General features: G+C 41.0%; 2 protein-coding genes and 1 long non-coding RNA gene across 5 annotated transcripts in view; 2 read left to right on the top strand and 1 right to left on the bottom strand.

The window, feature by feature from the left end:
* LOC147141244 (uncharacterized) overlaps positions 1-22,545 on the bottom strand; it is a 28,393-nt gene extending 5,848 nt beyond the window's left edge. The window contains exons 1-6 of the long non-coding RNA XR_015088436.1: positions 22,140-22,545; positions 20,448-20,539; positions 19,010-19,121; positions 16,427-18,925; positions 14,812-14,866; positions 7,771-8,306 (exon numbers count right to left, since the gene is read on the bottom strand). This is a non-coding gene — a long non-coding RNA (uncharacterized LOC147141244). The remainder of the gene's footprint in view (positions 1-7,770; positions 8,307-14,811; positions 14,867-16,426; positions 18,926-19,009; positions 19,122-20,447; positions 20,540-22,139) is intronic.
* Positions 1,044-10,883, top strand: LOC147141245 (T-cell acute lymphocytic leukemia protein 1-like). Of its 2 annotated transcripts, none has more exons than XM_086043524.1 (4): positions 1,044-1,178; positions 2,244-2,934; positions 4,447-4,535; positions 7,796-10,883. In XM_086043524.1, the coding sequence occupies exons 2-4, from the start codon at positions 2,348-2,350 to the stop codon at positions 8,302-8,304; spliced, it is 1,185 nt and encodes a 394-aa protein (XP_085899650.1). In that variant the 5' UTR covers positions 1,044-1,178; positions 2,244-2,347; the 3' UTR covers positions 8,305-10,883. The 2 variants fall into 2 exon arrangements, with proteins under 2 accessions (XP_085899650.1, XP_085899649.1); XM_086043523.1 differs by having other exon boundaries at positions 4,447-4,565.
* ppm1la (protein phosphatase, Mg2+/Mn2+ dependent, 1La) lies at positions 18,357-26,140 on the top strand. Of its 2 annotated transcripts, XM_086043527.1 has the most exons (5): positions 18,357-18,489; positions 18,737-19,070; positions 21,251-21,425; positions 22,551-22,712; positions 22,944-26,140. In XM_086043527.1, exons 2-5 carry the CDS (start codon positions 18,843-18,845, stop codon positions 23,297-23,299), a joined length of 921 nt encoding a protein of 306 aa, XP_085899653.1. In that variant the 5' UTR covers positions 18,357-18,489; positions 18,737-18,842; the 3' UTR covers positions 23,300-26,140. The 2 variants fall into 2 exon arrangements, with proteins under 2 accessions (XP_085899653.1, XP_085899652.1); XM_086043526.1 differs by having other exon boundaries at positions 18,378-19,070.
* Positions 26,141-26,219: the final 79 nt, after the last annotated feature.

Below are 26,219 nucleotides of genomic sequence, written 5' to 3'. Positions count from 1 at the left end.
CCGCCACCAGTACTCGCCCGTGGCCCTCAACATTATTTCATATAGATTTTTTTTTTAAAAAGTGGTTTTTTGGGCGGGGGGGGGGGTCGACATCACAAAATAGTTAGGAAAAACTTGTTTATTTTTTTAATTGATATATTTTTGTATTTTGCCTAGTCCGTTGAGGCCCCCAAAATGATGGTTTAAAAAATGTGCGTGCGTGCGTGTGTGTATACTGCGCACACACGCTAAAACGCACACACACATTATTGGGCCATTATGACCGAGATGGCTCCTTAATTCACTGACAAAATTCCTGAAAAACAAACATTCTGATTTATTTTTACATCCATTTATTAATTTTAAATAGTATAGCATGTTTAGTTTGTTGGTGGGGATGGTTCCATCAAAATTACACTGACAATGGCAATGATAATCCTACATTTTTATGTATTTTGTAGATACATATATGAATATGTGCAATATGTGCATACATGTCAGTTAAGTTAAATTGTTTTATTTTCCCTTTATTTAGGCGTCTCGTATGTTTATATTATTAGAGGAATTGTGTCAATTACCCATTAATGACCCATCTTGTGATAATTGAACCTTCATCATTGTATGGGAAATGCATTCAAAGACATTGATCTTTTTAGTGTGAAGGCAACAAATGATAAAGTCTTCTTTTATCTGATTTGTGGATAAATGAGCCTATCAGACAAAAAGAGAACTCGGTCAAAAGCTTAACCTGAGCTATTTTTTCCCCCCCGAAATGAAATAAATGAATGGTACAACCTCGATAGCCACCGCTGTTACAGTAAACTACCTCGCGTCGTTACACGCCCCCCCCCCCCCCCCAATTCCACGCCTATACAGCACCCCCCTCGCGACAGGCAAATAATAATGAATCATTTCATAAATAATGGCCTTGGGGGGGAGGGGGGGGGGCTTATCGCGAATGAAGAGGCCGCCGCCGTGCGCTTATCTCCCTCGGCCACATTGCGGCCTGGGTTCCGCCGAGCGAGCGCGCGTTGGATACGGTGCGGAATACACACACGTACTGTACACACACACACACACGAAATACACACTGGAAGCCCAGAAAAAAAAACGGAAAAAAAAAAAAACGTCAGACATGGATGACCCACTCACAAAATGGCTCCACTTACGCGGTAGCATCAACAGCAGCACTCCCGACGGTAAGTGTTCCCAAAAGGGCGTTAGTCGTCGTCGGCTCGTTTTTTTTTGGGTGTAATCTTAGATTTTAATGGCAATCGGTGCACGGAACTGTGGGATTATGATACGTTCGCACGTTATTTTCGTTGTTCGCTGCTTCGGACTATGCTCGGAGAGCTAATAGAACGGATGCAAGGCCTATGAGGGGCAGTCTGGAGGAATTTGTAACGTTTAATCCGTCAAATTCACCCTTGAAATGCTATTTGGAGGTTAGTTTATTTGGCGATCAAGGCGTGTTGATTTAACGTGCGGGTTGGGTGTTTTTTTTTAAACCGTAAAAACTGTACGGCCTTAGCTAATTTTTTTTTTTTTGTTTGTTTGAGTCTAAATATGATGCATCGTTTGCTGTGCCAATATAACACATAACTAAATGTTATCTGTATTAATTGTGGGGAAATGCTTGAAAAATCTTGTACTTGCAGACGAAATAAGGTCGGCATAAATTGATCAAATAACGTTTAAAGTGAAAGGACGTGTATTAAAGACTAACATTTGACGTTAAAAAATAGAGATAAATGAAAACAGCTCTTATCGTTGTTACAAAAATGTGAGTTTGGAGACTATTAAATTGGCACAACGTGACAATTGAGACATTATTTTTTTATAAGATATCATTTTCATTTTGTTACCAAAATATGTGACTTCAGACAATTAAAAATAATTATAACAAACCTTATTTTTCGTTTTGACGCAAAACGTTAAGCCTTCTATTTTGCCACCCAAAAATTGGACCTTTTCATACATTTAAAAAAAAATATATATATATATTTTTTAAAGATTTTGTCACAAACGTGACTTTTCAGACAGCATGAAAATACAATTGGAAAAAAAATCTCGTTTTGACTCTTATTCAGCCAATTTAAAAAAAAGAAGAAAAGAAGAAGTGTAAAATAAGATTTGTTTTTTAACACAATCACGATCAGGAATCCAGAAGGCATCGTTTACATCTTATGTATATAAACAATGAGATATTGTCTTGTACATCATAAATGTACAATTCAAAAAGCGTATTTTTTTTCCTTCCATAGGGTTGCACGTACACATCCCAACAATGTTTTTATAATGGCGCGACAATTATGTCTGAAATCGTGTTAATCCGGACTGTGTGAGAAGAGAGGCCAAAAAAACAAAAATGATGGAAAAAAGGCAGCCGGACCTTTGTCGTGGGAGTCCAGACGCAGAGTCCGGTCGTGGAAAGCCTGAGGACTCCTCCATCATCATCAGATGCGAGGAAGAGGAGGAGGAGGCGAGGATGAGGAGAAGGAGGAGGAGGAAGAACGAGGAGGAGGAGAAGAAGGAGGAGGAAGAAGAGAAAGAAAGGGGCGGGCTCTCCGCGGGGGCCGAGGAGACCGATGACGCGCCCCTGCAGAACTCGACCAACGGGACCGTCATCGTCATCAACGGCGTTGCCAAGGAAACCGCCTCTCGCGACGCCCTTGACCTGAAAAGGGAAGTGCCGGTGATCGAGCTCTCCAGGAGGGACGCTATAAAGGCGCTGGAGAGGAGGGCGGAGAGCCATTTGGTGCCCATCACGGAGCTCCGCAGACCTCCTCTTCCTCCCGCTCTTCCTCCTCCTCCACCTCCTCCTCCTCCTCCTCCTGCACTGCCGCACACCCAACGAGACGACGCTCGAATGGTCCAGCTGAGCCCCAACGCGTTCCCTGTCCCGGCCCGGGCCATGCTCTACAACCTGGCGCAGCCTCTCGCCGCCATCAACAGGTACACGCGCGCACACGCACAACTCACCTGATATTTTCCGATACTTGTCAGATGAATGATAACATTGACAACGTGTGTGTTTTTCTGCCTGGGGCATTGGTGCATGTTGTGATAAATTAACACATTACACATTGGTGTTATTAACATCAATGTCGATTTACATCATTTTGCATCTTGGGGACGAGGCTTATATTAAGGTCCTAAATTTTAAAAAACAAACAAACCAAAAAAAACAGCATCTTGTGTGATGTTTTGTTAGGTTGCAGATGATGGTGATGCAATGATGGTGTAATATGATGAGTTTGAACATGCGTTTTTATTCTTACAGACTACAATCATGTGCATGTGATATGATGCAAAAAGAAAATAATGATGACGTAATACCTCCGCTTTTAGGTCATATTTTGCACATGTATATATATATATATATATATATATATATATATATATATATATATATATATATACACAACAGAACAAGCAATTTAGCGTGCTCTTAGTTTAGTAATTGTGCCAAAGAGTACGACTTGAATGTGTGATGAGCTAATGATGACCAAGCTAACATTTGTGTTAACATAAATATGCGTTTTCTGCATTTCTCTAAGTGCTCCTTTGCAGACCCTTTTTACTTGCATGTGACATGATTCATATGATTAAGATTAGGTGCAATATTGATGATGTCATGATAAAGTGGAAGTGAAAGCTAAATATATTAGTGTTAACATGAATGTATTTGCCTCCATGTGGTATTTTGATGATTACTTGCAAAAGTCAAACAGATTTTAAAATAATGGTGATGTAATGACGATTAGATGCATTTTTAAAAATGTTTTAATGATGACGCAATGATGATATAAGCATTAATAACATCCGTTTTCCTGTACGCTCTTATTTTGATGACTACGTGCGAATGAAAGTAACATTTCACATTGATAACAATAATGAGAAAGCTAACATGCATGTGTCTACATTTTTTTTATTTTGATGATTATGTGAAAAAAAATTAACACCTTGACATGATGAAACTAATATCTGTAATCTCAACATGCATTTCCCACTTGTCTTATAGTTAGACGATGATAACCTGTATATAAAAAAAAACAAAACAATAACAATAATAACATAATAACATTTAAATGCATATGGATGATGATAAAGCTAACATATTAGCTGTGCTAATGTGGCTTTTCCTTATTTGAATGATTATGGAGAAAAATGATCATGTTGATGCATGATGATGATAAGCATTACCAGTGTTAAGAATTGTGTTTTCCTGCATGCTACAACATTTTAACATATAATGGTGATGTACGATGATAAAAGCGAATATATGACGAGTGTTAAGATGCATCCTTTTTATATTTCGATGATGACTTTGTGCTTAAAAATACATTTTCCTTTTAACACATAATAGTGATGATGAAGCGGATTCACTGCTCTATGCTTCTATCAGGCGAAACGCCGTCGACTGTAATGTGCTATGCTCTTGTTTTGTTTTGTGTGGCCGTGTAGTCTTGGAGGGGATTCTGAGCAGTACAGCATGTACCCCAGCAACAGGGTAAAACGCCGCCCGGCGCCTTATGAGGTTGAACTCGACGAGGGTAGGCGCATTTTAGATCTTTATAAGTATGGTAAGACGCACTTCTGCTGTGTCCTCCCACCTGCCGATTATAGCGCCCCACCTCCTCATCCATCCCCTGAAATGGATCTACCAGGTCTTGCAAAAAAATTTTTTTTTAAAATAAACACTGTCAAAGATATAATTAACAGTGTCAAATTAAAGTGAGTGAGGTAGATTTGTATTTTCTGATGTGAACCATCTTCACCACCACTCATAGTGACAGATGCAAGGTTGGAGGATGGAGAGAATTGGCGGGGGGGTGGGGGGGATTCAAAGGGGGCTGCTTTTGCTGCTTCCACCTCCATGCCAAGCATTTACTGCAGTGGGCTGAGGGATTAAGATAGACTGGGTGTGTTCCAAGGACGACAAAAGCCTGGAAGACACCATGGATGGAGGTGTGAGGATGTGACTGCATGCACTAGGCCGGGGTCTTCAGTATATAGCAAATACTGTGCAAATATATGAATTGTGCACTCAGTCGGTGCGTCATTTTTGTTCCATCATGTCACCGGAAATCGGCGGTGCTCTGCCATACAGGTTTTTCAATATACGAGCCGTCGTTTGGACGATATTTTGCCCGGACTTGTGAGCAACACTAAGCGAAAAAAAAAGTCTCTGTTGAAATTTACCGTCACGCTAAACATAGAAGAAAGAACTATAAACATTGTGTTTGAAACAAACACATAATAAAGTCTGTTTAGCTTCACGCTAACAAACATTGCCAAACACTGCAAATGTGCTAACAAACAGCATTGGTGACCCTTTCACCAACACAAGCAGTGGTGCAACACATGTAGACAGATAATACAACAATATGGTCAATACTATGGTCCTTAAAATGTACATCAAGGATGTGGAGCCAACTTAAGATCCGTGTGCTAGTGCGATCTTGGTCCTCGCGAGTAAAACAATTCAGTGCACTAGTAGAATGACTGTGTTTTACGAGTAATGTTTGTTCCACTACTGCTAGACATTTCTATATAGTGAGGGAAAAATTTGTACTAGTTATATGTTACTAGTACTATTAGTGAAGCGCTCCGTGTTAACTAGTAGAATTTTATAATGTCACTAGTAGTACTATTTGCACACAGATGTAACGTGCATGTCCTAAGAACAATTATTCAATATCCATCTTAAGTCTATGTACTAGTACTGTACATTATTTGCCCTTGTAGCACACTTGTAGAATGATTGTCCCTGATTTGTAACATTTTATCCACTACTTTATGAAATTCCCGCATTACTCGTCGGGCAATTTTAGCATACTAGTAGGACAACATGTTACCAGTCAAGCAAATAATAACACAATTAAATAGAATTTAAAGAATTGGGAGAAGTGGCTTTTCTTCAGAATATGTGCCTGTGACTATTGTTATATTATCTGTCTACATGTGTTTCTCCACCGTTTGTGTTCAAATCAACGTTTCTTCAAAAACTGCAACTATGGATGCTAATGGTAACCCGCCTATGGTGATTTGTATTGTTTGTTGGCATGAAACTAAACAGAAAGAGGCAAAGCTATGTATGTTTCAAACACACAACATGCAATTCTCTCTTTATCATTTATCAGTTTGAAGTCCCTTTTTTTAGGGAATAGTTCACTTTCAGTCAAACTGCTGCTTATTGAGAAGTGAGTTGAATTGTGTTCGCTGGCACCATACAGTGCTCGCATCTCAGGTCTGCGCTCTCACCTCAAAGCAAAAAAAACGTCCGAGCAACGACTTGTATCACGAAAAACTCGAGGCATATATTCTTTATCCTCTGCGAACATTGACTAACATTACGGGATCTTACTGAGTCACTAAGGAGGGAGAAGAAGATAAATAAAACATATACCGCAGTCTATTATCCCAAATCTGCTAATATAACGTCAAATTCATTGTACATGACTTAAAAATAAAAAACAAAATGCTTAAAGATTATTTGATTTAGAAAAAAATGCATCAAAATCGCATATGGACATGCACAAAGACTGTCCATAATTTTCACTAGCAACCAGGCTAAACTTAGCTCCTCCCCGATATACAGAGCTTGTCTCTTAGTCAAGACGTATCACTTAAATATACTTCTTTGATGATTTTTTTTTTACTACTTTCCTATTTAGAGAGGACTGGTGGTGACCAGTTCCTTCTGCACCAACCATTAGAGGAATCTAAATGGAAAAAAGAAGCCTACTCAAATGTATCTCACCTAACTAATTTTCACTTGAGAAACATCCAGACGTTCAATCTTGAGGTGACATAATGCTGCAAAGAATGAGGATTTGGTGGACTAATACAACACTTCTCAGACAGATCAAGTTTACAACAGCATTAGCAGATTCATTCTCTTGAAATTGGTTAATAAGGTGTTACATATCAGACAGCAGGGGAAAGAACCAATGGTATTGATTTGCGAAAATCAATTAAACTGACGCTATTTGGGCATTTGGGGTTTAATCCCAACAGAAACCATTTGTATGTGCTTGTCCCGTTCACTATGAGTTTGGCTTTACATTTTTTTTTACACTTCACTCGAGAGGCGGTATAAATAAAGCTCGCTCGTGAGTTACATTTTGGCTAGCAACATAAATACAAAAAAATTAAAATCAATCAAGCGACGGCTCGTAAATCAGGGCACCACTGTAAGGGACTTCGTGACGGGGATTACTGTAATTCTTTAATGTGCTGGGGTTTTTTTCTAACTTTTTTTTTTTTCAAGAATATGTTCTATGCAAGCCCACTGGTTGAAACAGGGCATTCTGATAGATATTGCGTTTGCTCAATAAGTGTTAATGCACTCGTTTTTAGCCATCTCCGGGGGCGGCCATTTTGTCTTCTGCCGACTGAAAACGACATCACAACTCCTCACAACGACCAATCACGGCTCAGATTCAGAAAACAGGTCAGCCGTGATTGGTCGTTGTGAGCAGTTGTGATGTCATTTTCAGTCGACAGAAGACAAAATGGCCGCCCCCGGAGATGGCTAAAAGCGAGTGGATTTTGCTGCTTAATATATATTGCACAAACGCAAAATTAATCAGAATGCCGTGTTTCAACTGGTGGGCCTGCTGGGAACATATTCTTCAGCCTTCAAAGATTTTGTCACAAATTTTCAAAACTAGTCATGAAAATGATAACCAAATGTGATAACTAGAGGGCCTGCTGGGCACGTATTCTTGAAAAAAATATGTTCGGGTTGACTTCCGCTTTAAGACTGCTCCGTAATTTACTCACGTCTCTTTCATGTTCGTCCTCTCAGCCGGCCAGCCAAAGATTGTCCGGCGTATCTTCACCAACAGCCGCGAGCGTTGGCGGCAGCAGAACGTGAACGGCGCCTTCGCGGAGCTCCGTAAGCTCATCCCCACTCACCCTCCGGACAAAAAGCTGAGCAAGAACGAGATCCTGCGTCTGGCCATGAAGTACATCAGCTTCCTCTCCAACCTCCTGGAGGACCAGGACGGCGGGCGCAACGTCGGCGTCACAACCGAAGGGGACGGCGGGATCCTGGTCGGGGCCCACGAGGGGGCGCCCCAGGGCGGGCCGTGTCAGGACACGGCGGTAGGCTTGGCCAGGGACGACCTGCTGGAGACGATGTCGCCCGGCTCCAGCTGCGGGAGCTTGCCGGACGGGGACGCCGAGGGCAGCCCGGAGAGCTTCATGGAGGACCAGGACTCGCCTCCCGTTCCGAGGACTATCGCGGCTTCACGCGGCCCCGCGCTCCATCTCAGGCGCAACGGGCGCCCGCTGGACGGCTCCGGCCGACGATGATTCTGACGGCCGGAGAGCGGAAAACGCGACACGTGAGACTTTGAACCGACTGGAAAGAGTGTGCTTCGATGTGTGGGTCATTTGAGACGGAGGACGAAGCTCCGCATTGTGAGACAACATGGACCTGACTACCTACCTTCGCGTCCGTCTCCACACTTGACCGCACCGATGCAAAAGCCCTGGTTTGCCAGACGCTGGAATTTGGTCCAACGACTTGTAAATTCTGCATGTCTTTGAGCGAGCGGCATGCGGATGAAACATTTCTTGGTTTTGGAAGAGCTAAGAGGTTCTGTAGCGACGGAGAAACCGACGGGCCAAAACCGAAATCCCTTGTATTGTGTTAGAAAGGAAAAAAAAAACAACGTGCAATCAAAGCAAAAACGAGATAAAACCAAACAATAATGACACACTGCACAAAGAAAAGAAAGACGTCTTGCAATTACCAACATTAAAACCACCGGTCGTTTTTTAATCGAGGCAAATATCCAAACTGAAATTGGGCATTCGTGCCCACCAATGTAACGTGTACCAAAATGACGACGGATACAATGAGCTTGTTCTCACGAGAATTTAGCAAGATTAATATTATAAGTCATCGAAACCAGATGACACTTTCCCCGCCCAGCTACTAAGAATAAAAGCTCGTAAATTGCTAAATCCGACATGAATATGAAAATAACCCAATCTTCACATGGCCTTTTCGCACTGCGCTCAAGTCAGTGTGAAAAAATGTCGCGGCAACACAAAACGACCGGTTGCCAGGGTGCCCATATTTGGAAGTGCTAACGTAGCAGCCTACCAGGAAGTAAAAAAAAAAAAAAACGGAGGCATTGCTTCTGGTTAGACCGGACGTGGTCTTCATCGCAAAATGTTACGCCCACCAATGTGTAGGTCGCAGCTGTTATAACGAGAACTTCAGTCATGTCATAAAACGCACCAACCAACTTCATAGTCACTGTTGTAACACTTTTTGCCCGACTGCGCCAATACTAGCCTCAAATGCAATGAAAGCAGAAGTGAAATAGAAACGGCGAAACAAGGTAATGACGAATTTTTGGGAGTCTGGTTCTCATGTCTTTTCTTCCAACGTGCTATGCTTCGGAACACAAGACGAGAGCAGTCGACCCGTTGAAGAGAAAAATTCCACGAAATTTACATTCAGCGTAATGCTAAGTTGCATTTTTAAATTTGTTTTTTTTTTAAAGTTGTTTCTATGCTGGTGTGTCAGTGGCGCTAAACAAGGCTGTGCACCACTGTACTGTGCTGTAAAAAATATCACAGAGGTCGTCGATTAATCGACTTTGACTCGATGTTCATCGCATCACACTGGTCAACAAATTTTTACGACATTTTTTTTAATCAAAGATGCAAGCAAACTTTTCTGAGTGAATCCTGATTAACAATCTGCCCTTTGGTTTTTCTGAAGTACATCTGATTTTCATGATAACAATAATAATATAATAAAAATAATATATGTAGTCATATTTATGTCATCGCTATGAATAATAACGCATGCTAAAATTTCGATTGTGCAAGCATTTATAGGTCAAATTTACAAGCAAAAAATAAAAATCTCAAAAACCATATGTGCTTGAAAAAAAGTAAATATTTTATTCAAACCAGCGTCAAAAATATGTTAAGGGACACACTAAGCCATCTCTGACTATAATTTGCTGTTGACCACTCTTCTATTTGACTACCAAAAAAATCTTTAGTTGTTCCGGTCCCCATCCTAACATTTTTGTTTTTTCAATATCGAATTTCAGGGCAGTACAATGGACTCGAGGGTCGCACTTCCGCAAAACTCTCGTGAGAACACAGCTCAGTATAAAAGGCATGACAAACTGTCCTTGAGTCTTATCGTGGTCAAGCAATGGTGTATTGTAAATAGCTTTATATTTTCACGGAACAATGTCATGTGGTTTAAGATGTACCAATAGTGTGTTGTTTGTTCACAGGTTTCGTTTAAAAAAAAAAAAAAAAAAAAAAAAGATGGAAGCTACGTAAAGCAAGCGGCCGGGCGTCGTAAACGGGAAACGTTGGTACCATTTAATCTCGTTACAGTTTGGCGGCGAGAAAACGACAACGGACACAAAAACGATTTTACGCAACTTTGCATGGGAGGTACAAGAACACACGGTGTTTCTCGAGGTGTACAAAAATGTCGGTCACGACGTCATTTTGACATGAATGTCTGTTATTGTTTTTTTTTTTTGTTTGTTTTTTTTTCAACTGTAATGTAGTTTTAGAAAGGTACAAAGATAAGCCCCTTCGTTGCCAAGCTTAACGCCGACAGACAACAATCACGACGACGCGCACAAGCGTTCATGTGGTGACAGCGCCAGCGGTTTTCTGACATATTTGCTGACTGGTGTTGTGCATTCTGCCTTTTCAGCAGAAATTAGTAACCTATATTGGTACCTTTGGTAACTATGGCATTTTATGAATTACGGTAAAAGGACATTGTATGTTGGCTTATGACATATTTGTTGAATGATAGATGTATCTATGAATATATCCAATGTTAAATCCATTGAATTTTACACAAAAGCCTCTGAATAAAAGATGCAGACCAAAAAGTCTACAATGTGCTCAATCATTTTGAAAGATACGCCCTAGACTACATTTGAAGTGGACTCTCCTTCAGATGAATTGAAAACTCAATGCTGTCCACTTTTCACAAATTGCAAGAATTCTCCCACTAAATTGCTTTTTAGAAGAGCGTGGACAATGGTTATGTCGTCAATTTTTTCGAATCAACAATTTTCACTGATTTGTGATTTCATATTTAATTTGTTGTGAAAATTATATATTACAATCAAGTGGAGTGGGTATATTTATCTGTATATTTGAATATGATAAATTGGTGCAATTTTACTTGTTCTAACTTTCTCACAATAAATTAAAATTTGTATCATTTTTCAAACCTAAATCCGATAACCATATTAAAATACTCAGAATTGTCTTTGTTTGTCCTGAAACTCCTCATTTGCGTAAGAGGACTGAAAGTAACAATAGTTTAGCATAGAACTAGCAAATAGATGAAATATAGCCACATGTTATTTATAATAATATCATGTTGAGCACATTACAGTGATTCAAACAAATACATGTAATTAAAAAAAAAAAAAAAATCTTACTTTTTTTTATCATTTATTTAGGCAAGAGGACTGTGCTGAGATTTTAACACTTGCCGGTCATAGTTGAAATCTCATCAAATATCAAGAAACATAAATGAATTTACATTTTGGTCTTCTCATGGCCTGCAGAGAATTTTTATGATGTAACTTCCTGTGAATTATTTGACATGTAAAAACATAACATTTCTTAAGAATTTTAAATGATTATATTTCAGGCAGTAGAGATATGAGACAAATGCTATTTTTCTTTTTAACTATATTATTTAAGTATGTCATCAGATCAATGAGCAAAATCAAAATCAAAACGTTTGTCAACCAAACATTGTAAAAGCAAATGTTTGGCACGGATCTTGCGTTGGATCTCATTACATTGCGCGGGTGTCCCTAATCTTGTGGCCACTCGGTGTATATTCCTGAGCGACCCTCACGGGCTAAAAGTATCAGTCCACTTCTTTAAAAGGCGCAACCTCGTCATGCGTTTCCCTCCCTGGAATCCTCACTTCCTCCCAGCAAGTGACAACTTCCTGTCGAGGTCATCGTGGCTCAGTGACCTACAGGATTTCCTGCCATTGTCAAAGCGCTTTCGACAGCCTCCCCCTGCACTTGTCCGTATATGCGCTGTTGTGTCTGCAATGCGCCGAGTGAGCTCCGACTCCACACATACCGATCATTGGAACGAGGTTGAGCCACCCGCCTGATCAAGTCTAAGTCAAGGCCCGATTATCGGATGTGAATGTGGTGTGGGCTGCATTACGATGGAATTTTCCTCCCAGAGGGAGGCCATGGCTGACCATTGTAAATGTTCGATCTGAGAAACCAGAGAAGTGAGTGAAGGTAAAACGGGGTACACACATAGCGATAACAGGGGCAAATTGTTTTGCCAGCAAATCTCAACAACCCTTTCCGATCAAAGTCAGGTCTGTTTCTCGGGTGCCTCTTAAAACCGATCCTGTGGCGTGGGATGATAAGTGATTTTTTTTTTTTTTTTTACTCCCGATCCACGTGAAAAACAGTCGAGCTGACAATCGTGAATGTTAAACCTGCTCAACACTCACAAGTGAAGGTGAAAATGGAGTGAAAGTGAGCAAAATGACTGTTAGAGAAAGCGTGAGTACAGCTCGAGCGGGACATCGACGACGATAATCAGGCCAAAATCTTTCTGCCGTCCAATTAAAGTCAACAAAGGCCAGATTCTCGTTTGTGTAAAGATTATCCTAAGTGATTATCCTGCAATGTGAGGTGTGTTAAGTGAGTCCCTGCCCAGCCACCCACACACATCTGCTTGATGGTGGTGCCGACAAATGTAATTGATAAACCTGGCAATCTAATCAAAGTTGGCAAAGGCCCAATTCTTGGACGTCTCTAAAAGATTATCCTAAGCTATGTAAAATCTCACCACGGGCTCCACATTGGCTAGGGCCGGCCCTGGGTGGAGGTGCTGTTGTGTGTATGGTGTCCCGTGTTGGTCATCTTGAGCGCATCGTACACTCTAATAAGCACAATAAGCATACATGCCTTTTTTTTTTTTTCGGGTGGGATCTCTCACATTTAAAAAAAATCAGCTAAGAGGTGACAAACTGGTCGGGATAAGTTCAACGACAAAAAGTGGAATTGTGTCCGGAAAACGTGCGCGACGTCCATGTGTTTGAAAAGCCGCGGCGTGCTGCGCGCTATGGCTCCACTGAAGGGGGCGCTCTGGGTTAATCCCTCTACCTGCCTCAGTGTTCCCGACGCTCCCATAAACTCACCGAAAGAGAGGGAGTGTGTATGAGAGGAGGCCTGCGCATGTGTGTCTGAGCTTTACATAAATGGGTGTGCGCGCACGCACGCGTGTGTGTGCGTGTTTATCAGCCCCGCGCAGATGGGTGGCTGAGTGGCTCTTGCAGCCAAATGATTCAGTATGCTAATTAGTTGTTATCTGCGCTGCTGCAGGAACAATATACTGTCTTTCTCTCAGTGGGAATCCAGCCTGCTGGGAACAGATTACACTGCACACATTGCCAACGTAGTTATTTATATTTTCACGCCCAGTAGTAGAAAATACATAAACGCGCACACATACTTACAGACAGGCCTATAAACAAACACGCAGGATGCATTTTTAACACACACACAGACACACACCAGAGCCAATAAGAAAATAGGGGGTAGTTGGGAAGGAATTTACACTCTTCGAAAAGTACCCGCACGCGGACTCTTATTTAACATTATTATGGCACTTTTTTTTATTTTTTTTTAATACTGGAGAAATTGTATTTCTCCATTTTAGCCAACTACAGATCAGTTTTTGCTAGAATGATGGCATGAAGAAAAAGTGCCACCCAGGATAAAGCTTGTGTTGATTGGTGTTACAGTATTATTATTATTACTTACACTACATTTATTATCGTGGTTGTAGTTGGCAGTGGTGTGCACCTGCACTGCGCCACAGTGAGACGTGTTTGTGATATGTTGCCGACATTGCACACTATACTATAAGATCACGGCTCAAATTGTGTCAGTAGCACCAAGTGATCAGTTATGTCGTCACCAAACGTAATTACACATATAATGGATCAACTTGTGTCCATTTGAATGGCGGGAGTGCTTTTTAACTATTTTCAGAGAGAGATAAAAAACTGCTGTGGAGTGTGTGGAGCTAGGGCATCATACAAAATACAATTGTATATTATTGTAACATAATAGGGAATTGCTTTGGTAGATTTTCCTACTGTGTATTTCGTAATATTGTCAGGGGCATGTGTGGCAATGAGCTGATGAAAAAAAGATGTGTCTCATTCAATTTTAATAGCTGAGAAAACATTGTGGTTTTTTTCAGCAGTTCAATTAAAAAAGCCAAACTCATATATTACATATACATTAAACCCATACTTAAAAGTACTCTAAAATACTCTTAAGGCTAATTTCTTGATGTGAATTTGGGGGTTTATTTAGCTGTAATAATCAATATGTAAAAAATAAATAAATCATGAAATATTTCACTATGTATGCTGTCACTCAATACAATATATGCACCACTTGTTTAATCGAATTACCGGTAATTAGATCAAATGGAAGTTACTTGATTTTCCAATTAATTGAGATATGAATCAATAAAACAAACGTTGTGGCTAAATGTACAGATTTTGAACAAAAACACGATTTTGTAATAAATTGGTAACCCACTGTGTTCCAATGATCTTTTATATTACACTTTTGAGTAGCAAATATAAGTAACCAAGCGCTGGAGCTGTACCTGCAATATAATCCTTAGCACACATTTAGTACCATTTTTCTCATCAATAACAAATGCGAAAATATTTCATTCATTTACTTTATTTTATAATCTAGTCAAAACTCAACCTTTGTGAACGTAAATACAACTTACAAATTCACTTTGGGAGGAAATTCATCACAGCCAGGCGGCTTCCAGCAGAATATCACTGTAAAACAAAAAAAATAAAAAAATTCTTTAGAAATGTGTCTCTTAGATGGATTGCTGTTGTGTTGCAGGCGAGTGAGTTAGTGCCTCTGTGGGCAGGGATGTAACATTTGTAAAAGTCAATGCCATTTTTCACTGTATGGCGAGTGCACTGCCGAGTAGTAATTGATGATGATGTCAAGTGGTGCCTTTACTGCAGAGGGTTATCCGGACCGAGGTGCGCAAAAGCAGCTCTTCTGTGTCGCGTCAACCGGTCTTTGTTTTCACTCGCATCAGCTTTATCGGATGTGTTGGTGTGCAGTGTGTGTAAGGGAGGACACAATTCACCTTCAACCTTTTCTTAAAAGACAAACAGCACAGAACAATTGAAGAACATTTCAGGTGGCTACGATGAGATCATTATCCGAAACAAGTTAAGATGGTATCTTTTTTTTTTTTCTAACTGCATTTGTTTGTTTCTGCATTGGGAGCATAAGCACAATGCGCCCTCTAGTGGAAACAACAGTAACAACATGGATAATTACATTGAATTACATTGCGAGACAAACCCATATAGCGCTTCTTACTCTGAGCATTTTTGACATTTGTGTCTCTAACTTTGAGCTCTTTTGGTGTGTTCGAAATGCCTGCGCAACACAAACAGAAAATGCATCATTTAATCTCAAATACAATGAGTGAAATATTAAAAGTGACCCTATGGTCGGGGTCAATTATAACATACTTTGGTGTGAAATGTAACATTATGAAATAAAGACCACATTGACTTGAGATATCGAAAACATTCTCTTCAAAACATTTCTAAAAACAGAAGTGCAGTCGGTAGTCAGAGCAGAAGCTTGGTCGGGTTGCTCAAACTGGACCTGGATGATCAGGCAAACTCACGTTCGTAAATGTGGCTGGATTGTATGGCCAATTGTTTTTCCAATAAAAATCTAATTTTCATTCAGTCAAATGTAGCTTGTGGCAAATTGTATATTTGTATACAAATTAAAACTTACCCCAGGCAAGTTTGTTTGAACTCTCCCTGGATGCATTAGCACTAAACTAGCTTGGCTTAGAGCTAACAGCTAAAACATTACCACAAGCAATCACAAAGAAATATATCTAATCAGACACATAATCGACATGATGAGTTATATGAGTCCAACTACAAAGCAGGCTATGTCATCACCAAAATAATTTGAGCGAACGAATAAACTCTTAGCTCAAAAATATGTTTTCCTTCACACTTTTTTTCTATGCCTACTTTATCACATGTGGACTGCGTATTGCACAAGGTGAAGCGAGTTATTTCCAACTTGTTCCTGATTGGAGCAACTGTTACAACTGTCCCCAGTGTCCCCTACAAGAAGAAGGCCCCGCAATTTCAGAAAACCTCAACCTCTGCATACAACTGACGGACAAAGGAAGGCATATGAAAAGCAATAATGTCACCTAGTGGTGAGCTGTAGTATAGTATAGCTGGCTGCTTCACAGCTGTGAGGCTTCACTTTTGAATCTTCACAAGAGCAAGTATATTGAAGAGACAGTTGCATGTTAATACAAGTGAAAGACCATTTACCATTTGATGGAAAGGGGCGCCTCATTGCTTTGGACTCATCCTCCATTGCCTTGCCATTGCCCCAGTAGTGCAACTCCAGCATCAAATAATGACAGAATGAGACAGGAAATATTAAGTTATAAATCGACATCTTTTTTTTTTAATGCACAGGCAAGGTGAAAACACAGATATTACTCACATTTATCGGTAAAAAAATGCTGTTGGGATCACATCACTTGTTCGTATCTAAAAAAAAAAATAAACTGATTATTAAGACATCGTCATCCTGGAAACAGAAACTTATTTAGTTGAGATTTGCTAGCCAAAATGGTCTAGGCTCTGGAGAAAAAATAAAATAAAAAAATCATTGCGGAGCAGTTGTTCGAATAAATGGCTTCATTTGAGGAGCAGCTATCTAATATTGTGGAAAAATGTTATTTCTTTTTTTTTTGCAGGTTAAACAATAAAAATATGACAATACGATTAAACAATTGTTTGTTTGTTTTTAAATTGACTGTGCATAGCAACTAACTTTTATTGTCTGGAAACATTTTCAGGGAGCAAATTTCCAATGCATATGCATTTAAATTTCAACTTAGCTTTTCCTGCATCAAAAGCATCCTAAATTAAATAATAAAAAGGCTTGGACAGCCTGTATGCAACATCACTTGAACAGCTATCATTTTAGCATGCAACGTAATACAGTAGGTTCATGGCTGTGTGTTTCTGAGTTTAGACCAGCTTACTAGGCATAAGACAAACACACTTTGTACTAGTAGACGTTTTGGAAGTGTGAAATGCCCTAAAATGAAGACACCGCGAGAGGAAACAGTTGAAATAGCAAATCACATGAAATGTTGTTTAATGTTCTAATCAATTACAGTAAAAATGTTTGATTATTCATTTGTTAGACAATAATAGTGAAGTAGGATTTTAAGGAACATCTATCTTTTTTTCCCCCAAAATTCACTTTTTAGATGATGAGAATCAATATCAAAAATTTAGTAGGCTTACAAATTAATTAATTGTAATTGATTTCAACACAGGACAAAGTGGGTTCATCACTCACCTTTTGTCAAAACTGAACTAAAGTATAGGGGGGCATTGGTTGTGTACGTTGGGCCCCAAATGACTAGCTAAGGCCCTGTGGTGAGCTAGTGACGTCGCAAGCCAACTGACATACCCAAAGTGTGATTAGAGGCTCGTGTATTGATGTAGAAGGCAGCTAGTAACCGCGACGACTAATGTGAATTGCACAACACATTGACCCTTCATACGTACGTCGTGGTAATATGCTTCAGTTCGACGCAAAGACTCACAAACGAGCGGGACTCGTCTTTCCCGATCGGTTAGAAAGGAACCCACAGGGTTGCTGCGCTCCCAGCCTCCTGAGTTCGGCATGGAGGGAACCGAGGGAAATCTCGTCCTCGGTAGTGGCAGTCACTCTGATTATTTTTTATTTTCGGAAATAATTACGACGTGTTACGGCCCTAACAAGTTAGCGTTCAGAGACTTCCGTAACATTTGGCAGCTCTACGTTTTCCTGCATAAACACCCATTCGCAGTTTTGCGTTCCTAAGTGTTTTTGCAAATTTTGACTGTTATGAGAAACTGCTTAAAGACCTTTTTTTCTGGAAAATATATGAATTTAGTCACATAATATTGATTTGATTTAGTCATATTATATTTCATCTTTCGTCACAAAAATATGCGTGTTTATTCTAAAAAATATACAATTTTATTATTGTAATATTACTATAATCCCGAAAATGTAAATGCGACTTTATTCACACATTATTTCAGGACCGTTAATTTTAGACCGGAAGGGCTGCGACTGCGCAATTGCAGCCACGTAGTGTTACGCATCAAGGCAGACACTCAAATGTCGCAACATCCGCTGTGGATTCTCAAAACAAAAGCATTTTATCAAACGCGTGGTTGGCTTCCGTATTATTTTCCTGGCGTGAAAGGAGGCCGGCTCTTCCTACCCCCGCCCCCCCGCGTCGCTCTCCTCGGGGTGGGTCTAAGCCACCAGCAACATCCGCGTCCGACTTCTGAGATGGACCGAGAGACTTCAGGCTCAGGTCGGGAGTAGTTTCGCTGCTGATTTAAAGCCGAAGCGAATGAAGGTGGCCCCGCCGCCTGAGTCATAGCCGCACGGCGTGCGGTAGTGGCGGCCGCGGAAGCTACGGCAGGCCTCGGTGGCGGCGGTGGTGCGTTCAATGTCCCCCGTTGATGGAGTGAACAGTGCTTTGGGCGGCGTGTGATGATAGGAGACACGATGACGCTCTTGTCTCTTCTGGGTCGGATCATGCGCTATTTTCTCCTCAGGCCGGAGACGTTGTTCCTGCTGTGCATCAGCCTGGCACTGTGGAGCTACTTTTTCCACACGGACGAGGTGAAGACCATCGTCAAGTCGAGCCGCGACGCCGTGAAGATGGTGAAGGGCAAAGTGGCCGAGATGATGCACAACGAGCGGCTGGGAGGCCTCAGCGTGCTGGACGCCGAGTTCTCCAAGACCTGGGAGTTCAAGAGCGACAACGTGGCCGTGTACTCCATACAAGGCAGAAGGGACCACATGGAGGACCGCTATGAGGTGCTCACCGACATCGCCAACAAGAGCCATCCGTCCATCTTCGGCATCTTTGACGGCCACGGCGGGGAGGTAAGCGGCGCGGGCCTCCCTGATGCACCTGAATGCGTCATTTGTTCTCATCTGGACCCCAAAATACATGATCTGCATCACTGGATGCAGAGCGGCTACACAGTTTCAGACTGCAGTGCAATCATGTGAAAGTGGGCTTTAATTAGCCACATTAGTAATACTCATAGTATTAGTAGAGTAACAGAGAAGTTCCCATAATTACCATTGCTTTGTTTCTTTGTGTGCACCCCCCTTCGGCTGGAGACATCACAAAGAAAGCGCTCGTGTGGTGTGTGTGTTTTGTCTTCCTCTCCGTGTGTCGTCAAGGGTCAGTGGTGGTCGTCAGACTGAACGTGCCATTATAGCCATCTGTCGCCGGTCAATGCTAACCGTGTTTATGCCAATGGCATTTTGCATTGTTTGTTAGCATCAAGCTAAGTGGACTTTCCAAAGTTAAAGCTGCTTTGTATATGTTGTCAACACACAACAAACAGTATAATTCTCTTTGTTTTAGGTGTAGTTTGACAATAACCTTCAACTGGGAGTGGCATTCAACAGCTTGAAGTCTCTTTTTGAAGAATTGTTCAATTGACACGTCTTACGTGATGTTTTGATTTGAAATGGAATGTGCAGTGTCAGGATATTTAACCCAAATATGTGTTATCATTGTGAGCACTACTGTATGTTCTACTAGTGTATTTAGAAACGGTTCAATTTGGTTAGACTGACTGTACACATTTTCAGACTGTTGGCGCAACAATTTGAAGCTTAAAGATTTAATTTCCTCAGGAATTTTCTGTGGCTGAAAACTTAAATGAACATTTTTTCTATGCGATCCTTCTGCTGCATAAACCACCGCAGAACTCGACACCCTCTCCTTCCATATCTTGTATCAGACTTTCATTTCCTGTTGCTCCTGGCAGTTTGTTAGGTCCAGTCGGAGACTGTAAATGTGCAATTACTCAACGGGACCCCCTCTGTCTATTCCTGTCCGTTAGACAAATATTTAACCTACCCAAACAGGATGTTTTCCTCCTATGTTTGACTTCTTTTCTTTTCATTTGACAGTATGCCTGCGATATATTCTATTTATTGGGGCTATTGGAGCATACGTTTATTGGATTCCTTTGTGGCTGTAATCCATTGTAATAGTTTTGATCATGTTTATTTATGGTCTGAAAGTGACAAGCTGCTGCTCTTGAAGCTGGCAGTAATTTCAGTTGGCAGTTACAGCACCAAGAGATGCAGGCAATAATCAAACATGGATGGAGAGTGGATGAATGGAAAGTGCTATGGTCTAGGTTCAAACCATAAAAAACATAAACAGTACACCAGACATTTTAACTTGATGAAAAGGACAAAAGATAAATAAAGCTAAAACAAAGCAAAACCACTCACCTCGTAAAGATGTCAGTAAGGCATGTAATAAGTTCCATTTTCTTCAGAACAGTTTCCGTCTTTGCTATCGCTGGTACCCTTCTGTGATGTCACTACATAAAACACACAAAAAGAAGCCAAAGAAATAGTGGAGTTCATCCTTTCGTTGCTCATTGAGCTCAAGTCACACACGATGATAGTTTAAAAATTTGGTAACTTTTGAGAAATTCTCACTGACAAATTTGGTTGAATTCCAAATTAGTTTTTATTTATTTATTTTTGTCTTTGGAGGTTTCACTGTAAGGCAGTGCAGTGGTTCTCAAACTCTCCCAAAAAAAAGCGCCACTAATAAAGGAATGTAATTCAATAATGATTTCATTGAAATATATTGCACCGAAAGTTAAAGAAGAACAGTACCAAAATAGATGTTTGTAAACAAACGGGTGTAAAATATTAAATGCAAATGCATTGTAATTCAAAGTTAAATACAACTGAACGGTATTGGGCAAATGTACTGTAAGACCCATAACATAACATTACGCACAGTTTGAATTTTGACTCTAATTGGTTACCACACTTTGAGAATCACTGTATATACAATCAAATATAAACTTGTTAAGCGTACATGTAGCAAAATAAAACAAAGTGTATTACAGTACATTCCCCTGTAATGTGATGCAGAGCTTCCCGTGTAAAAAAACCCAACAACATTTCTTATTCAAATCAGACTACATGAAATACATAATGTATAATTGTGACTATATGCTATTTAGATTATTCACTGCTCCTTTTTGTCTCGTCAACTCATCGCCCCGTCCCAAAAGGCTGCAGCGGACTACGTGAAGGACCACCTGCCCGAAGCCTTGAGGCAGCAGCTGCAGGCGTTGGAGCGAGAAAGGAAGGAAAGCGCTCCGTCTTACGCCGGCATCCTGGAGCAGCGCATTCTGAACGTGGACCGAGAGATGCTGGACAAGCTGTCTGCCAATCACGATGAGGCGGGTCAGTGTACAGTGTACAACTTGAAATGATGATGGGACTGTGTTAAGGCTACGAAAAAGGCTGGAGGACTATTTTGTACCAGAGTTAATGCACAAAAATGAGTGGAACAAGGTCAAGCCAAACATTTTTTTTTTTCAAGAATATGTTCCCAGCAAGCCCACACTAGTTGAAACACGGCATTCTGATTAATTTTGCATTTGTGGAATATGAGTTAAGGAGCAAAATGCACTCGTTTTTAGCCATCTCTGGGGGCGGCCATTTTGTCTTCTGTCGACTGAAAATGACATCACAACTGCTCACAACGACCAAACACGGCTGACCTATTTTCTGAATCTGAGCCGTGAGTGGTCGATGTGAGCAGTTGTGTTGTCATTTTCAGTCGACAGAAGACAAAATTTTGTTTGTTTTTTATTTAAAACTGTTGTCAGGTGTCTTAATAACAGGTATATGATATGGTTTCATTAAAATACCCAAGGGATAAAAAGTATATCTAGTATACTTTCCACACCCTATATCTTGTTTTGCTGAAATTAGACCGTTTCAGAGGGCGGTCCTGTCTCATCAAAGTGAGCAACGGAATATCCCGGCTTCCGTTACCACGACGACCGGGGAAGGCAACAACTATTTTGCGATTTATCAAAAGCTAAGCCTTTCAGCAAAGCCAAGCCAACGCTAATCTGTGCATTCAACAAAACTCGATGCAGCTCTGCTTACCTTGTGGCTTTGACCTGATATCAGACGTGCGCACCCGTGAGCGATATGGGTGTTTCTGCATGACAGTGCTTCTGCATTGCAGTGTTTCAGACAGCATAGCCTGGCCTCCTCTTTAAAATGGCTCTGGATCTTCACCCAGTCTAGCTGCTGGACATCTTCCTGAATAAAGGAAAAATCAAGGTCCTTAGCATTGGTGGAAGCAAAAAACGTTCAATTCAAGGGTACATTTACACAACTGTGAGAAGTGCCAGTATAGTAGTTAAGTGCCTTATCCAAAATAGTCTTTTAAATCGTCTTTGTCGGCATATGTTTGACTTTACAGTTCGATGTATGTCGCGAATGCATTTCAGGAGACGATGTACAGTATTAGCTTCAGATGTTTTATGTCCTTTTCAAAAATGTCCTGCCCAGGAACCACATGTCTGGTGGCGCTATTGTCAGACAGAGAATTGACAGTAGCCAACGTGGGCGACTCCCGCGGTGTCCTGTGCGACAAAGACGGCAACGCCGTCGCCCTGTCACATGACCACAAACCATATCAGCTCAAAGAGCGCAAGAGGATCAAGAGGGCGGGTAAGATAAGAGCAAGACTGTTGGAATAAAAAACAAAAGTTAGAAAAATAATGATGATTTTTGTCTCACTTTACTCATCAATTTACTTTGTGTGAGATCTCAGGCCTTTTTAGTTGAACACAAATCTAATAGCTGTTCTATGTATGGCGACGGGGTTATGCTAAACATTTGCATCGCTTGGATGCCCCCTCCTGGTGTATTCTGACACAGCATCTTCTAACCCTTCCATAGGAGGCTTCATCAGTTTTAACGGTTCCTGGAGAGTTCAGGGCATTCTGGCCATGTCCCGCTCTCTCGGCGACTACCCGCTAAAGAACCTCAACGTGGTCATCCCCGACCCGGACATCATGACGTTCGACCTGGACAAACTGCAACCGGAGTTCATGATCCTGGCGTCCGACGGCCTGTGGGACGCCTTCAGCAACGAGGAGGCGGTGCGCTTTGTCCGCGAGCGTCTGGACGAGCCGCACTTTGGCGCCAAAAGCATCGTCCTGCAGTCCTTCTACCGCGGTTGCCCGGACAATATCACCGTCATGGTGGTCAAGTTCAAAAGCGGAGCGGGAGGGAGCAGCAAAGCGGGGGAGTAAGTCAAGTGGACTAGATTCTACCCATTGTGTACAATACTACAGGAGGACCGAGGTGAGCGCGAGTATTGGCCAAGTGTAGAACTGGACGAATCAAACGCACCAAACGAAGGCAAGGGAGTCTAAATACCATGAATCATTGCTTAAGAGAAAATACCAGCATGTATCATCCAAGTACTGTACCCGATTGGTGCAAGCCCACAGGAGCTTCTTCATAAGAGGCTACGGTGAGTGCCTAATTGTAATGTGTGGGAAAACACCTGCCTTTTGCTGCATTGCAACAATGATTTCCCCAAATTGTGGCGTCCGCCCTAATAGACGCCTTACCCCAGTTGAACGTAGACTTTAACAAATCGGCGCCGTCCTGTGAAAAACACTTACGTCTATTTTTTTTTTTGCATTTTCTTATTTTTACGTGAATGGTTACAGACATCGCATTATTGTCAAAATTACCATTTTTTTCCCAAAATTGGACTTAAAGCAGAAGTCAACGCAAACATATTTTTCTCAAGAATATGTTCTATGCAAGCCCACTAATTGAAAGAAGGCATTTTGATAAATATTGCGTTTGTGGAATAAGTGTTATCCACTCGTTTTTAGCCATCTCCGGGGGCAGCCATTTTGTCTTCTGTCGACTGAAAATGACATCACAACTGCTCACAACGACCAATCACGACTCCGATTCAGATAATAGGTCTGCCGTGATTGGTAGTTGTGAGCAGTTGTGATGTCATTTTCAGTCTACAAAAGACAAAATGGCCGCCCCCAGAAATGGCTAAAAACAAGTGCATTTTGCTGCCGAACTTATATTCCACAAACGCAAAATTAATCAGAATGTTTCAACTAGTGGGCCTGCTGGGAACATATTCTTGAAAAAAATATGTTTGTGTTGACTTGCGCTTTCAGCGTTTTTCACAGCACAGTGACGAAATATACGCTGTACATCAAAAAGAAACCTGCTCCCCCCCCCCCCCAATCAAAATGGAACCACTACGTGGCTGTAACTACATTTACTTTGCTGTCATCTGTAAAGCTGACGTTCTTGGTGGAGTTTAAGGAAAAAGTACAGAGTATCAAGCCCCAGCAGGATGCCCTTTTAGCATGCACATTAATCGATTTCTATCGAAAAAAAATTTTGGGGGGGGGGGGGGGGGGCTGTGGATGGCGGGGGCCACCGCCCCGTTGGACCCTCCCTCTGCATGCCCCTGGATTGTTCTCTTTAGGGTTGCGGCCATTCGTACTCTCGCCAATGGGACAATTTGTGAGAGTGTGAATGGACAATTTGGGCTTGCATGACTTTAAATTAACCTAAATGCACGTTTTTTTTTTTTTAACGTGGGCGGATGCCAGAGTATCTTGAAGTACAGGCAGTAAGATTCGAACCCGGGACCTCTGGAAAGTGCGGCAGACATGCTAACCACTAGTCTGCCATGCTGCCATTGCACAACATTCCAGAGCAATTGATATTATTCAAGTTGCGAGAGTGCCTCGCTGGGGAAAAAAAAAAAAAGGTTCGCGAGTAACATCACAAAATGATTTTTAAAGTTAATTACATTCATGCAGGACTAAGACAATTGAGTCCAGAAACGTGATAAGCAATGGAGACGTACCGTTTAGTGACTGACGGAGGCTGTAATGCAATCCATCCTTCCATTTTCTATAGCGCTTGTCCTCATTAGAGTCTGCTGGAAACTCTCCCAGCTGACTTTGGGTGAGATGCCGGTAAAACATCTGTGCTGGTGTTCAGCGAATCACAGGGCAAACATAGACAAACACCAATTCACAATCACACCTACAGTGTGGCCAATTAAGTCTTCAATTATCTTAAGCAGCGTATTTTGGGGATATGGAAGGAAACGGGGAGAACATACAAATTTGTGCTCCAATATTATATACTGAACTACTATCAAAACATGTAAACCATATAATGATGAAACTGCATTTGTACAAATAAAGTGATCTAACTTAAAAGATGTCTGGTACGCTAAAATATCCTCTTGCCACCATATGAGGAAATAGTTTGATGCTTTGATCTTAACATTGCCGATCAGGAGGAACTTGTCAATGCTCCCAAATATGACTAGAATCTTATTCAACTTCATAATGAAGTGGTACCTTGAGATATGAAAAAACTCCCTAATTCAGGTATCTCAAGTCACCACCGTCCACACCTATTTTTAGTTGCTGACATTTTTCTGCACTTCCTCAATGAAGCAAGAGGATTTTACGGGTCCTTCTGTGCACGTTTGCGAAGCTCATGAACAAAAGTAGTCCGTGGCAGCTGCCATGAGAATTGGAATGATGAGGCATGGTCTTGCTCTGCACAGTAAAAGTAATGTGAGGAGCTTCTGAAGCAATATAATGTATGACCTGTGTTGTCAACGGCGATACGTTTCAAGCAAAAGCTATGGTAAACCATGACTCAGTGTATTCATTGCAATGAATTTTTGGTTTTCGCTGGAATTTAGTCGGATGTTGTACAAATTGAGCGTTATTCCACATACATTAAAAAAAAGAAAGCATTTTAACCACAAACATTGTTTTAACTCGTTCTATCCCAATGATGTATTTTACGTCATTTCACAATGGGTCTGAAAAGGTTTGGTACTGAATTAGTTAATTTGCTCTAATTTGAAAGGGTTTTCCTTTAAAAAGTTCCCATGCAAAATCCAACTAAATTCCCTCGAAAGGTGGCTTCTTTGTGAAAGAAATAAGTGTTTATTTTATTTTCAACTTAACCTTATATGCCTTATTTATTGAGTTTTTTGTGTCAAGCAGATTGCCAAATCTGTGTACTGTACTTTATTGTTCTGTTTTACAATAAAATTCATACTCATCACTTCACTCTGGACCTTATCATTTAAATGGATCGGGGGAACCTAATCACACGTGGATCAATAGTGGATAGTGGCCGATAGGTAAT

The sequence above is a fragment of the Filicampus tigris genome, chromosome 10, assembly GCF_054856515.1.
Source record: "Filicampus tigris isolate MCC_2025a chromosome 10, RoL_Ftig_1.0, whole genome shotgun sequence".
Classification (NCBI taxonomy): Eukaryota; Metazoa; Chordata; class Actinopteri; order Syngnathiformes; family Syngnathidae; genus Filicampus; species Filicampus tigris.
Note: the sequence above shows the minus strand (reverse complement) of the source record. Positions and strands in the feature narration are given on the sequence as shown.